Here is a 15,254-nt window from a genome sequence, read left to right on the forward strand (position 1 = left end):
CGCGAATCCTGCAATTCGATCACAAAAGGTTTAGAGGCTGGAAGTGAAAAAGCGACGAGCAGGGCTAAGCAGGTGGCCTTGAGCGGACACCGAAAGTTCACTTACTTTGAAGAAAACGTTTGCACGGCTTTGGTTTATTTGATCTTGGTTTTCCTATTCGTTACTGTGTTTGTTTGCTGGGTTTAGGACACTTTGGCTAGGAATAGGGTGCTTCCCGCCTGAAACCGGGGGGCCCCGACGTCCTCGCGGCTGCCAGGGCCGCATGGGGGGAGGATGCAGGGCGGGGAGGTGGGGGGAGCGCGGCACCCGAGGGTGGCGGCGCGCTCCGCCCCGTCAGCGCGGGCAGGTGGGGCGTGGCGGGGGCGTGGAGAGTCCCCGCCCGCGGGCCCCGGCCCAGCCCCTGGCCCAGGAGGAGCGCGCCGCAGAAGACTATAAGAGGGCGATTCGTGGGCGCTTGGCGCGCACCCGCCCGATCACGGTCCCGAGCACCCGGCGCAGCCAGCACCCAGCGAGGGCCGAGGCGGGGCCGCGGGGCTTGGCCCCCAAAGGGATGCTCCCGCGCGGGCGGCGAGCCCAGCCTCGTTCGCCCCTGGCCGCGGCCGCGCCGCACCCGCCGGCGGCCGGCGACATGGCCCTCTACTGCGGCGACAGCTTCGGCGTGTACTCGCAGCCCAGCCTGCCCCCGCCTGCCGCCGCCACAGCCGCCCCGAGCGCGCCGGCGGCCTCCAGGGCGCCCTACGCGCTGTCGGACTACGCCGCGCCGCCTCCCGCCACCGCCAACCCCTACCTCTGGCTCAACGGGCCCGGCGTGGGCGGCTCCCCCGCCGCCGCCGCTGCCTACCTGGGCGCCCCTCCGCCGCCACCCCCCGGAGGCGCGGCGGGGCAGTTCCTGCAGCCGCCGAGCGCCGCCGGCACCTTCAGCTGCGCGCAGCGGCACTTCGCGCAACCCGCGCCCGCCTCGCCGGCCGGGCCGGGGGCGACCGGCGAGCTGGGCTGGCTGTCGATGGCCAGCCGCGAGGACCTCATGAAGATGGTGCGCCCGCCCTACTCGTACTCGGCGCTCATAGCCATGGCCATCCAGAGCGCGCCCGAGCGCAAGCTCACCCTCAGCCACATCTACCAGTTCGTGGCGGACAGCTTCCCCTTCTATCAGCGCAGCAAGGCCGGCTGGCAGAACTCCATCCGCCACAACCTGTCGCTCAACGACTGCTTCAAGAAGGTGCCCCGCGACGAGGACGACCCAGGTGAGGGGTGTGGGCGGCGGGCCGGGGCAGCCCGGGTGCAGATGACTTGGAGATTCGTGCCGAGTGCAACTTTCCGGGTCTCCTTGACGTTGCTTAGTTCAAACCCGGGGGAGGCGCGAGCAGGTGGAGAAAAAGTCTCCCGGACTTGGTCTGATTGGAGTGAGGGAGACAGGAGCTCCTAGGGGAAAAAGAAGTGTCTTCGGAGGGAGGAACTCGCCGCTTTCCAACCCAAGCGGTCGCACGCGCGCAGAGAGCCGCCGCGCAGCAGAGGCCAGTCAGAGAAACAGGAAAGAGCCTTAAATCTCAACCAGGGGGTCCCCTGGGTGGAGTTTCCGAGGCCATTCAAAGGGAGAGCCCGGTAACAGGGAGGTAGAGAAGCCTAAAGACTTGGGTGAGCCCTCAGGAAAGGGAATGTTCTGAAGGGATTCGGGTAAGATGAGAATCCTATCACATTTCACTAAAGATGCAGGGAGAGTGGAGAGAACGGTCGACGCTTGCAGCTGTCGGTAGGTGCGCTTCTTCCTCCGTCAGGTTCGTAAAAGAATTTCACTTGACTTTCGTGGAACAAAAGGATAATTCTAGGAGAGTGGCCCAGACATCATACCGTGAGACGGGGGCCGAGAGATGGGACAACTCTGGTCGAGTGCTGCAAACTGTGGTTTGTGTACCTTAACTATTTAGACGTTTAAAAGTGAATACCCCAAATGTGCTTCATTCTCCTCTAAACCTAATAACTCCTGAGGGGAGAGGAGAGTACGGGCTAAAGTGGAGTGCTTGCTGCTTGTGGTTTCTCTCTTACCTGGCTCCGCGAGGTGGAGGTGGAGAAAAGCTAAAAAATGAGAAAGAAACGAATATTCTACATGAGGTTTCATAAGGAGCCCAGGACCAGGGGGACAGTACTCTAAGTAACCGGGAAATAGAGAAGCCTTCCCGAGCCCATCCTAGAGCACAGGAAATGAATATCAGGCGCCCGAGACCTGGAGTCAAGGGTAGGAAAAGGGGAGAAGAAATAAAATTATTTTAATCGTACACTGCAGCGTTCCAGGATTTCCCTTAAATTCTAAATACTCTGGAGCTCAGAAGGTCATTCTAGAGCAGCACTGGCCAATAGAAATACAATGCAGACCACATGTGATTGGCAACTTTCTTAAAAATCGTGCAGAAAACACAAAGCTCCCATAGATATTAACCCTTGCATTAGTGTGGTGCCTTTGTTACAACTGTTGAAAGAATGTTATTATTGTACTATTAACTATTGTCCAAAGTTTGCTTTAGGGGCTTCCTGTTTGTGTTGTACAGTCCTGGTTTTGTTTTGTTTTTGTTTTTGTTTTTTAATTTTATTCTAGTAACATATATACAAACTAAAATTTCCCCTTTTTGTAAATTTTCTAATAGCCACGTTTAAAAAGTAAAAAGAGGTGAAAAATTTTTAATAATATATTTTAATTAACCCAAAATATCAAAGATATTATTTCATTATGGAAATTATACAAAAATGACTAATGAGATATATTACATTGCTTTTTTGGTACTAAGCCTTCAAAACCCTGTGGTTGTCTCACACCACACCTCAATTTGGGCTGCCCCCATTTCAAGAGCCGAACAGCCACATGTCGATAGTAGGTACTGTATTGGGCAGTGCGTACAGCTCCAGATGTATCTTCCTGATTTGGCCTCTGAGTCACCTGAGATTTCATGTAAATTGCCACATGAACTCCTCTGGGCTTTACCGTAAAAAGTTTGAGTATCTAAGGATAGCTAGTATCCTGTCAAAGCATTTGGTACTAGGATGGCACTATGTGAATGACCTGATAGATACATGTATTATCAATTAAATGATGATTAAATAATTTTTTTTTCTGCCACTATTTGCAGAAAATGCTTCGGTGCATGTGCTGGGTTTAGGAAAGGGCACGTTAGTGTGTGCAGACAGTGTCACACGAGTCTGGAGCCAGCCTGCCTGCTTCAATCCTGGCTCCACCATCGCTAACTGTGGGAGCACTGCAGGCGACTTACACTCCACAACCCAGTTTCCTTGGCTAAAAATAGGGGCTGGAATATGGCTGATCTCCATCAAGTAAATGAGGTTATCCGTTTAGGGCACTCTCTATAAGATAGCTAACAGTCGTTCCAAACATCAAAGCACAGAAATGAAAAAGCTATCGGGAGGTAAAGTCCTCCAAGATGATAAAATGTGGTATGTAGTGAGGGAACTTCTCTAAGTATCAGGGTAGCATGTGTTAAAGAACTCCTTGGTCTCCAAGATTTGCCCCATGGATGGAAAGCTTGAAAGAGAAGCAGGAGAACGTGCTGTCTTGGATGAGGAGGGGATGTAGGCTCCAGAAGCTTCCTTATACTCTAAATAGATGCCATCCAAGTCATTGTTAAAACAATTGATTGCTCACTATAATTTTTGTCATTTGTTTGCCAAGAGGGAAGATTGGTTATTTGGGGTTGCCTTTCCCAGTGGGGTATTTTTTTCCCAGGGACAGGGACTTGGAGCCTCCCAGCAAATAGCGATTGTAATAATACTATTTTTACACTGCATACTGTGGGCCAGCTAACTATGCTGAAATACACAGCCGACGTATGAGATGGGCACTCCTATTGCTCCTATTTTTTTTTTAAAATGTAAATAAGGAAATGGAGACTAGAATTTAAGTAGCACTAGAATTCCATGATTTTGCAAGGGCTCGGAATTTGTATCTAGAATACGGAAAGGTGTTGGGCATTTGGGAATAGCATTAGATCTTAAGATTTAAGTAGTAGGCCCAGCCAGGAGGAGGTGGAAGTGGCCAGAACTTGGTTACAGATTTCTCCTTGAGGGGTCGAATGAAGTCGCCCTAAAGAGAGGATACATTCAAATTATTTGCATTACTGAGTGGTAGAGTGGCCGGAGCAGCTTCGTCAGTGTTTCATGAGTCTGTATGAGAGTGTGTGTCCTCCCAGAACTGCAGCTGGGCACCCAGCCTTAAAAGGGGGCCTTCTCTAACTCGTTTACCCCATCTCTACAGGGAAGGGCAATTACTGGACCCTGGATCCAAACTGCGAGAAAATGTTCGACAACGGGAACTTCCGTCGGAAGAGAAAGCGCCGCTCGGAGGCCAGCGGCAGCTCCCCGGGGGTGGCCACGGGGACATCCAAGCCAGAAGAAGGGCTCTCGTCGGGACTGGGGGCCGGGATGAGCGTGAGACCAGAAGGAGACGGCCCTTCCTCTCCGCCGAGGCCCTGCCAGTCCCCAGAGCCCCCCGCGGGCGCCGGGAGTCCCGCCCCGCCGCCGGGAGGAGCCGCGCTCGCCTCCGCCCCGTGCCTGCGCTCCTTCTTCGGCAGCCTCGGCGCCCTGAGCGTCGGCAGCGGCGGGAGCCCCCCGCGAGCCCCCCCGGGCAGCCGCCCCCGGGGGGTGCGGGGGCTCCAGCTGCCCCCCAGCGGCGCGTTCCCGCCCAGTGCCGGCTCGGAGGCCTCTGCAGACACGTTGCAGCTGAGCGACGGCAGCGGCGGTAGCGACAGCCAGAGGTCTTCGTATTACAGCCCTTACCCGGCCAGCCCCTTCTACAACTTCAGCATGGTCAGCAGCCTCACCTACCCCCGGGAGGGCTCCGAGGTCTAAGGCCCCGCTTCTCAGACTTTTCCTGTGCACGCCTGGAGAGCTCCTTAAAAAGCAGGTTCCGGTTCGGCAGGTCCGGGGTAGGGCTGGGGTAGGGCTGAGGGTTTTCTGTGGAGCCCCCATGACCACACTTGGAGTAGCAAGGGTGTGGATAACTCCTTTCTGCAGCCCAGCAAGGTTTTACACGTGTATCTGGGTGAAGGGCCTGCTTAGACAGTCATCTCATTCCGTTCTGGGACAGCAGCCATAGCTCTATAAGGACGAGAGGACCACGTTTATTTCTTTCAACTCTGCATATGAAGTTGCAAGCACACACGTGCACAGCTCATCAAGTTTGGGTAGGAAAAATATCAGCAATTCCAATGGCAAGTGGAGCAGTCGGGAGTGGTTGGGACCGAGCAGCTGATTTCTGCTGTGGGCAGCTGGTTATCTCCACAGCAGCATTCTGATTTTTCTAGAAAAGCCAGATATCTGGATTTGTATATGAAACCTCTGACTTTTTGTTCTTTGCCTCTATTTAAAGTTTTAAAAACATGGTACTACAAACACCACCAATCCTTGGGCTCATGAACCACCTCTGCTTATACTCAAAAGCATCTGGTACATAATAGCAGACGTTTAATAGCAATGAAACTGTCAATGCCAGCCACCCCAGACACCTCACATGTATTCTCATTTAATCCTCACGACAGCCTTAGCAGACAGATGTTATGACGACCCCTCATTCTCCATAGGAGGAAAGAGAACCGCTGAGATGTTCAGTAGCTTGCCCAAGGCCACACAGGTAGTAAACAAATTGTGAAACCAGATCAAATCCTGGAGGCCTGACTCCAGAGCAGGTGCTCATAACCTCTACATTCTAGTTCCTAAAAACCAAAAAAACCGGCCTCCACAGCCAAAATAAATGTGCAGGGGCTGGAATACAGCTAGATCTCATTTGACCAAAGAATGAAGTGAATTTGAGACATTTCTTTAAGCAGTAAGACATCTCTGCCTTATTTCTGCTGCTTATTCCAAGCTCTAGGTGACCATTGCTCTGGTTGGCGACAGCCTGGTGTCCTGTCTCTTTTAGTATGGGTCCTGGAATTTTCATTTTTTAACAAAGTATTATTAGAATTTTATTAAACCATTTTTGAATGGGATTTTTATAGTTTTTAATAAAATAAAACCATTTGCAGTCAAAATTTAAAATATGTATAATTTATTTTTAGCACTCAACACTCAGAAGTATCTCCATCTTGGTGATTTTTGTGATCACCCTCCCAATACCCAGCAGAGTTCCCGGTACATGGCAAAAATGCAGCCACTATTGGTTGACTGAAAGAATTTATTCACGAAGTGTCCATTAAAATGTGGATAGTTGTTAAATTTTTTGGAACAACATTCCATTAAGATGAAGATAATATTTTTCAATTGCCTTTGTGTCATGCTTTTGGGTCTTTGATGTGAGTGTTACTGGTTTTTAATTTTTTTTAGAAAAAGGAGCACAGACTAAAAAATGTAAACTTTTCTGTGTGTCATTTTCTGAAACAGCATTACTTTAAAAATTCTTTTATTCTGAAATATGCATACAGAAAAGATCTATTATAAAACAGCTTTAATGAGGTATAAATTACATCAGCATTACTTTTTAAAAAAAATCGTACAGAAAGAAAACCAAAGAGACTACCTAACCTTCACACTGTATACAAAAAAACCGTTTCTGTGGATATTTTTGTATGTGATCAATCATATAGAATTCTATAAATATTGTTTCTAACACAATGCTATATTTGTAAATTAATTTATAATGTGAACTGGGGCAAAGTTCTTTTTCTTTTTCCCAAAAAAAGTACACTGCATGCTGCGAATCATGTGAAATAAACTTTGTAAGTGGTGCGACTTCTTGCCACTTTCAGTCATTACTGTCTTGAGCTTCTTTCTCCTAAAAGGATAGAGATAAGTGGCACGGTCGGTACTGAGGCCACTGCTGGGGCGTCTTCATTTGGTGTTTGAGAAAGATTGATTTTTTCATTTGATTTGTTCCACCTACCCCCTTTGAAAGGCATATGAGCATTTTATTTCCAAACAGCACTGGTTCTCCCGTTTAAACTGCGTTTCAATGCATCAGACCGTTTCTGTTGCAGAAAGAAGCCTGCTGTGGACATCCAGCTGGCCGCAGCCCCTGGGTGGAGCCCTGCTCCTGAGATGCCGGCCCCATCTGGAAGGAACCCACACACTATTTGCATTTGGGGCCAGATAATTCTTTGTTGGGGGCTGTCCTGTGTGCATTGTAGGATGTTTTCCTGCAGCCCTAGTCTCTACCCGCTCAATGCCAGAAGCCCCCTACCCCAGTTGTGACAACCAAACATATCTTCAGACATTAACAAGCATTCCCTGGGGACAAAACCACCCTTCGTTGAGAACCACTGATCTCCACCAACACCCACAACTCGCCAGTGAGGAAACAGCCTACCCCCAGCAGTGACTGACCCAAGGTCCCAGGGCTGGAAGCTGAGCTCCTGAATGAATGAGCATCTGGGATCCTGTCCTGTATAAAAGCCTTTTCTCCTAAAGAAAATCAGGTGTCAGCAGAAGCAAACCCGATAGATGTGAGTGGTTTGCCCTGTCACCTTGGAGGTGGATTCCTTCAATATTTGAGTTACTGATTTTAGATTCATATGGTAGTTTGCTTCTTGGCATCTAGTTATTTCTGTTAATGGAGATACGGGGCTGTTAATAATTTTAACCAAACAACTAGTTGGGGAGTGGGGGAAGGGTGGGAATGGGGGATGCTTGAGAAGAAAGGAGAAAAATGAAAACATGATTGACAAGGACTTGAAGACATCCAGATCTGGACAGTCAATAGATACTAAATACCAGAAAGATGACATTTATGGAACAAAGAGAAAAGTATTCAGAATCAGCTTCCGAGCTCCTGAACAACTGCAAGGGGCAGCAGGCTGGCAGAAACCCCACTCGCAGGACAAGAAGCTGTGCTGTGGGCATGTCTGCATCCGGTAATTGGCTCCTGCTGGGCACCGGCGTAAAGGCGAGGAGCAGCTACCTGTGCTCCAATTGGCACCGATTTCCTGGATGCTTAACATTTTCTGCCTGGAACCAGGTCAGAAATTTCTGAATGGGAGCAAGATTTCGCTAGGCGCTGTTCAGGCAGAGTAGGGGGTGCTCAGGCATTGGTGCCTGGCATGTAATAGGGCTTTTCTTTCTCCGGGGTTTCCTCAAGCCCCCTCCCTGGCTGATGTCCCACTGCTGCCCGGACAAATGGACATATTTATAACATAAAGCAACTGCTTTCCGTTCTTCTAGGACCTAGTATACCATTCAGAACAGGCCAGGGGCAAAGGAGAATTTGAGAAACTAATAAGCAGGTTTCAAGTTTCCTTCTTGACACTTTTAGATCTTTCATCCCATTCTTGAATTTACTGGAAAAAAAAGGACAACCAGGGAGCCCAGAGGCGTCAAAACCTGCGTGCTTTGGCACTCCCCGCCGTCCCTCTACTCCCCCCATCCCCACCCCCTCCCCAGTTGCTCGCAGTTCCTCTCGGGGCAAACTGGGACAAGCTTGGGCCACAAGGAAAGTCACTGCAGTTCAGGAACATCCCAAACGGATCTTCTCTTCCTTCCCGAGACTTCCCGGAATTTGGAAAGATCCTAAGTCTTCTTCAGGGTCTAAGTGGTTTTTGTTTTCTTTAGTTAAGAGAATAAAAACCTTGAGGTTGCTAATGAAAAAGAAACCCCAGGCTCGTTTCCTGAGGCAGGGGATTTGCTGATTTCTCCGGTAGAGACCCGGCGGCTGGCGAGGCCTCCCCTTTTGTCATGGAAAGCAGTCAGCTTGGGCGTGTGACTGGGTGGCTGGCTCCAGCGAAAAAAGAAGGAATTTCCTGTCAGATGTGAAAACAAAAAAGAAAGACCAGATACCTACTGAATTCCTCCTGCTTTTTCATTCATGATGTCAGCGGATCATCACCCAAAGCCTGCGAGGCAAGGAGGGTAGTCCTTTATCATTTTTAAAAAGGAAAAAATTACAATGACAATAGCTCACTTACTGTGTGCCAGGCACTGTTCTAAAACATATATATATATGAAATATAAAATAGATACATTAGCCCTCCCCTCAGCCCTGTGAGGTAGATGCTGTTACTGTCCATTTCACCCATGAGAATATTGGTGGATGGACGTGGCTGTGCTCCCTTTTGAAGGTCAGAAGAGAGAGGCCCAGAGAGGGTACTTGTCCAAGGCCACCCAGCTTTCTGGTTGCAGACTTGGGCAACCCAGGCTCCTGCCACCCAGTTCAGGGAGGCTCCCTTCCAGGTATTTCCTTTGTTCCCTGAAGTTGGATTTTGTGCGTAGGGCTCCTTTTCGCGAGCTTTTCCTTGATCATCTTGCTCCTTGGGATCAACCACAGCCGGTTCAGAAGTGGGATGTCCAGCTCTTCCCTGCAAGTCGCTGGGGGACGCTGATTTGGAACTTTGGATTCATTTAGGAGATGAGGCAGCAAATTCATACTTAATATCCAGGCCCTGTCCCGGGTTTGGGGATACAAAGATGACTAAGACCATTCCCTGCTTGAAGTGGTTCATTGCCCAGAGAGGGAGAAAGCCAGGCCCTTAGCAAGCCGTGGAGAGGCCAAGAAGAGATGTGCGGAGGGCGGGAGGGGTTCACAAGGCGGGACTGAACCCCGCTCTCCCACCCCAGCTGCCAGCCCTTGACGCGAGGTAGAACGGTTTCACGCCCTAGAAGAGCAGCTGAGAGGCGCCTTCCCGAGGGCTTCCCTTTCCCGGGTCTGGTGCTAGGAGGAGCCAGAAACCAGGATGGTCCAGGGGCACAAGGCCGCGGCCCTTCTGGATCAGCAGGCGCAGCCAGGGCCCTGCAGAGCCGGCCTCCAGGCCTCCGGCCTCTGGGCGAGCCGAGGGTCGGTTCCGCACGCCTTTCCAGCCCCGTGCCCTTTGCGGCCCAGCTTGTGCGTCCCCTCAGCACTCCTGGCTCCAGGCGGAGACGCTAACCTCGCTCTTCTAAGAGGTTCGAGGCTACAGGTGTGTAGGGGTTTTGGCCTCCCTAGTTTTCCTTAACAGCATTGAGTAAACCACAATGTGGGGATCCCTCTGCTCCACGTGGGTACCAGAAAACCAGCCATTAACAAGCAGGAGGCCCAACCCCTCTTCATCTGTCTCCAGGGTTGATGCCAAATGACCTGATTCTGTACCTGCTCACCTTTAATCTCCCCACCTGGCCCGACCTACACGGTCAGGCACCCTGAGCTTGGCCAGGTGTATACATTCCCAGGGCCTCAGTCTTCTCGCGGGCAAAATGGGTATAACAGTGTCTATTTTGCAGGGTTGTTGTTGGGAGTGGGGGGGGGACATCTGGCATGTATCCATTTTATATTTAATCCATAACCTCGGGAGGGGCCCCTGTGTCTGTCCACAAATGGACCATTCGTCCCCCCTTTTGATGTTCATTTTATCCTTTGTTTGCCCAACAGCCCTGGAAGTATTATCATCAACTAACTGAAAGGTAAAAAATGGACCAGCAGATGTGGCCTTTCTCTCTAAGCCAATTCAGCAGGTGAACTCACTGCCCTGCCCCCCACTTGGGACCTGACTCCCAGGGGTGTAAATCTCCCTGGCAACACAGGATATGACTCCCAGGGATGAACCCGGACCTGACATTGTGGGATTGAGAAAGACTGCTTGACCAAAAGTGGATTGAAAATGAAACAAAATAATGTTTCAGTGGCTGAGAGATTTCAAATGGAGTCAAGAGGTCATTCTGGAGGGTATTCTTATGCATTATATAGATATCCCTTTTTAGATTTTAGTGTACTAGAAAGGTAAAAGGAAATACTTGAAACTGTTGAACTGCAATCCAGTAGCCTTGCTTCTTGAAAACAATTGTATAACTATATAGCTTATATGGTGTGACAGTGTGATTGTGAAAACCTTGTGACTCACACGCTCTTTATCCAGTGTATGGACTGGTGAGTAAGAAAATAAAGAGAAAAAAATACATAAATAATGGGGGGGGGGATAATGGGCATGGGATGTATTGGGTGTCCTTATTTATTTATATTTTTGCCCTTATTTTGAAGTAATGAAAATGTTCAAAAATTTATTGTGATGATGAATGCACAAATATATGATGAAACCGTGAACCATTGATTGTACACTTTGGATGATTATCTGGTATGTGAATACATCTCAATAAAATTGCATTAAAAAACAAACAGAAAACAGAGCGGGAACCTTGGCAAACAGCCAGGAAGCTGTGGAATTCTCACGTGAGAAAGGAAAGTTCACTTATTCATTAACTTTTCCAGTCATTTGGTGAGTCAGTCAGTAAAAGCACCAGACATCTGCTAGTTCTTTTTTCTTTTTCTTTTTTTTTTATTCCTGTGTTTCCCTAACACCCTACATCCAAGCCGGAAACAAGAACCATTGGCTCTAGTATCCAAAATCGGCTTCCAGCCCATGACTTCTCATCCAGTTCGCCGTTGCTGCAGCTCTCACCCCAAGGACGCAGCCTCGACCCCTGACTCATGTTTACTTGTCACTCAGGAGCCAGAGTGATTGATCTTTTAAACATATAAGTGAGATTCTGTTACTCTCCGGCTTAGAACCTTTTAGTAACTGACCACTAGCTGACTCCAGAGTTCTCATGTGGCTCTGCTTGAACCAGCTCCTGCCTCTCTCCATCCCCATCTCACTTGTCCTCATCCCACCACTCAGCTCTAGCCCACGTAGTACTTTGCGGCCCTTTAAACATTCCAAGCTCTTCTGTTTTAGGGTCCTTGCAGTTGTTTCCTCTGCCAAGACCCCTCCTCCGAGCAGCTGTTAGTGAGCCTCCTGGCCCCTTCCCACTCCTTTCCATTCCCCTCAGGGCACCTTTTATGAATTTTCTTCCCTCCTTAACTAAGTCTTTGATTTAGAGTAAAATAAAAATGTTAGTTTGATTGGATCACTTCTGGGGGTGGGGGCTGAGCAGAGGAAGCAGACGGGTGCATGGTACAGTTCACCCGGCTGCACTCCACACAGCTGTCTCATCTTACTCCAAAAGAAAATCTGTGTCCAAGAGAAATAATTGCCCTGTTGATCTTAAGAGAAAGTTACAATGCTCCCCCTCTCTGTTTGTGGAAACCGAAGCATCAAGCATCCTTTTCCAAAGAACTTTACTTATGATAACACCTCACTTGCCAGACTGGCGTCATTTGTCACATAAGACAGAAAAGGTTATCTTTCTCCTTCAGATTTTTAAATGGGCAAAACCCCAACGATTTTTGCTATATTTTTAGTCTGGTTTTTGAACTCAGCCAGTCCCCATTTCCTCACGCATTATTTCTCCCTTTCCTCTTTCGAACCTCTCCAGGGTTCTCCTGGAGACAAGAGTCTCAGCCAAACACCTGGAGTCTTTGATCAGCTCTCCCGTTGTCCCCAGCACTCCTTTCGGCCTGAAGACTTTCAAGTTCCTTCCCCTTCACTCGGTTTTGGGAGTGTAAGAAAACATGAGTAGCAGCTGTTATAGTGCACCATTCTTTGCATACTTGTGGTGAAAGCCAGAGAATTGCTACTTCCGCAGACTTTTCAAAACCTTTCCTTCGATGGGATTGACCTCTGGCAGCCAATGATGCCTTGCACCCCTCACAGTAATGCTGGCCGCAGAGCCCCTTCTCTTCCACGGCCTGCTCAGATGACATGCGGGCCATCCTACGGTATGTATCTATGTGTTTTGGTTCAGGAGCTAGTGTTGGTCAGATGAAGGGGCAGGAAGGAAGGGAGCAGGTGTTCGGGAGCTGGGAGCAGAGTGGACACTTGGAAACGAGAGACCATGGGCTCCTAAGAGGAACTGAAAGAAAAGGTAGAAACACCACAGGATTTTAGGCAGGGAAGGGCAGGGGAGCAGAGTGGGAGATTAATTTATAGCCTGGTAAAGCCCATCAATAGGATAGAAATGAATATAATTTCATTGTAAGAATTAAATTTATATTTCAAATACAGTTTTTTATGGAAAATCCTATGGAGGGACAAGATTTTGTAAGAAAGTCCAGCCGGAAGCTGCTGTGGAAATACAACCAGGAAATGCTGGTAGTCTAAAGTGGGGAAGAAAACACTTGAGAGGGTTGAGAGGCATTTAGGAGGTAGGTAAGACCAGACTGTGATTTCCTGAACACAGCGGTGGAGGGAGAGTGAAGACTCCAATAGGACTATGAGGTTTCTGGTGCCGTTCATGCGTTGGAACACTCCTGAAGGGGAAGATTGTCTGTGGGTTGCCCAGGAGGAACCTTCCAGAGTCTGTAGATTGAGACCAGGAGAGAGGACCAGGCTGGCTACACAAATGGGATGAGAGATCTAATTCCTTCACTGAATAACGTTCTCTTAGCATCACTTGGCCCCGGGGTAGGTGCTGGAGATACAGTGGTGAGTAAAACAGACAGTTCATCTCCTCTTGGAGTTTATACTCTAGTGAGGCAGCTAAAGGTTGGTTAAGTCATCTCACTAATGAATGTATATTTACAAGAGGCAGAAGTGCTACGAGGGCCAGGGCAGGGTTTTGTGAGCACCGGTGAGTGACTCTAACTGGGGAGTCAGAAGGGGTTTCCCTGAGGACAGGAGGTTTGTACTGAGAGCTGCATAAGAAAGGCCTGTATGACCCAGGTGTGAAGAAAGGAAGGCAGAAGGAACTGCACTTGCAAAGTCCCTGTGGTGACAGATGACCCAGCGTGCTGGAGGAACTGAACGAGGCACAGAGGGCTGGGGGAGCACAGAGCAGATGGCATTTGCCAGGCAAGAACTAGCCAGGACCTTGAGAGCTCTGGCTAAAGATTTTCTCTTCATCTTAAGAACAATGGGAACCTTCCAAGTTTTCTAAATCAGGGTGGGACCTACTCAGATTTGCATTTTGAGAGACTGGGTGTGGTGAGGGGGGTCTTCAGGACCTGAATAGGGAGTTATTGCAGTTGTTCAGGCATGACTTTGGACAAGGACAGTGACGGTAGATGGAAAGAAGCAAATTCTTTTGAAAGATATGGAGGAAGTAAAATAAAAAAGACTTCAAGACGCATTGGAAGTTGAGGTGTGAGAAGATATCATGGATGGATTCTCGGTCTGTGGCCTGAGAAAACAGGCCACAGACCTGCTGTTTATTGAGATGGGGCAGGCTGAAAGAAGATCTGTTGTTTTTTTCAATGGGGATCATATGTTTGGTCCTGGATACATTGAATTCAGGTGCCCTAAGGCATTCATTGGAAATGTAGGTGGATCTGGAGCTCAGAGGAGGAGCCTGGGCTAGAAATTTAAATTATGGGTCATTGGTATAGAAAAATTAACTGAGGCAATAGAGGTAGATGAAATCCCTTAGCAGGTAGGGTGTGCGACGAGAGCAGAAGAGGGTTTCAGAGCTGCCTGGAGGACTTCCGTGATTTACCGCCAGGGTGGAAGAGGACAGTGACAAAGGAGGCACCAAACAGCAGAGAAGAAGACAGGAGATGGATGCATCCAGAAGCCAAGGAGAGTGAATGTCAAAGAGGAAGGGATGGTCAGTTATGACTAGGAGAAGCATATTTTAATTTTAAAAGATGATGCTAAGTTGTGTACTAAAAATTACCATCTGCAGGCTATGTAAGTGCCTGTGTCCCCTCATCATCAGGGGTGATGTAAATATTTCTTATGATCTGCCAATCTTAGGTGGTGGGATAGAAAACAAATGCATATCAATTAATATTCTTCCCTTACCAATGAGCAGTTACAAAAAGAGATGTGAAAGAAACCCATTCGAGTTTCAGTTAAGGATAGCTAGTTGAGTGGAAATTTATCTTGATTCTCTCTTTGAAACATTGCTAAAACCATGGTAAAGAATTAAGAGTTAAGACATAAGCTCTTAACTTACCACACAAGCCAAAAGAACAAGCAGACAAGGGTACATAATATACCACCATTTCTGTAAAAAAACTGTGTGTTTGTGTGGAAGGAAGAATAGGTCTGTATTTGTTCATATTGCAAAAAATATTCCTGACAGATAAAAGGAACTGGTTCCATGGATGCACTGGAGAGGTGAGTTCAGGCTTGGGAAGGAGACTTCAATGCATAGTCTTTAGCACTTTTGAACTTTGACCCATGTAAATGTTTTGCCTATTCAAAAATAAATTACTATAATTTAAATTAAAAAAATAAAAATACCTTCCAAAAGGGGAGGTAGTCATTACATAAATAATCGTATGGATAACTATGATTCTATGGCAAAAATTGTTGTGATAGATACAAGGGGACAGCCTTAGGTTTGGGGTTGCCAAAGGCCTCCTGAGGTTGAGCTGGCCAAATGCGTAAGGAGAAGGCATTCCAGACAGAGGACAGAGCAAGGGAAAAGGCAAGAAGCACACCAGCGGGATTCAAGTGAGGTGGATAATGGGAGGGTAG

The 15,254-nt window shown here is 48.4% G+C and overlaps 1 protein-coding gene across 1 annotated transcript; it reads left to right on the forward strand.

The window, feature by feature from the left end:
• The first annotated feature begins 611 nt into the window (after nt 1-611).
• On the forward strand, nt 612-4,851 carry FOXI3 (forkhead box I3). The gene is made up of 2 exons (XM_037807569.1): nt 612-1,244; nt 4,259-4,851. The coding sequence occupies exons 1-2, from the start codon at nt 629-631 to the stop codon at nt 4,849-4,851; spliced, it is 1,209 nt and encodes a 402-aa protein (XP_037663497.1). The 5' UTR covers nt 612-628.
• The last annotated feature ends 10,403 nt before the right edge of the window (nt 4,852-15,254 follow it).

The sequence above is a fragment of the Choloepus didactylus genome, chromosome 17 (assembly GCF_015220235.1).
Source record: "Choloepus didactylus isolate mChoDid1 chromosome 17, mChoDid1.pri, whole genome shotgun sequence".
Classification (NCBI taxonomy): domain Eukaryota; kingdom Metazoa; phylum Chordata; class Mammalia; order Pilosa; family Megalonychidae; genus Choloepus; species Choloepus didactylus.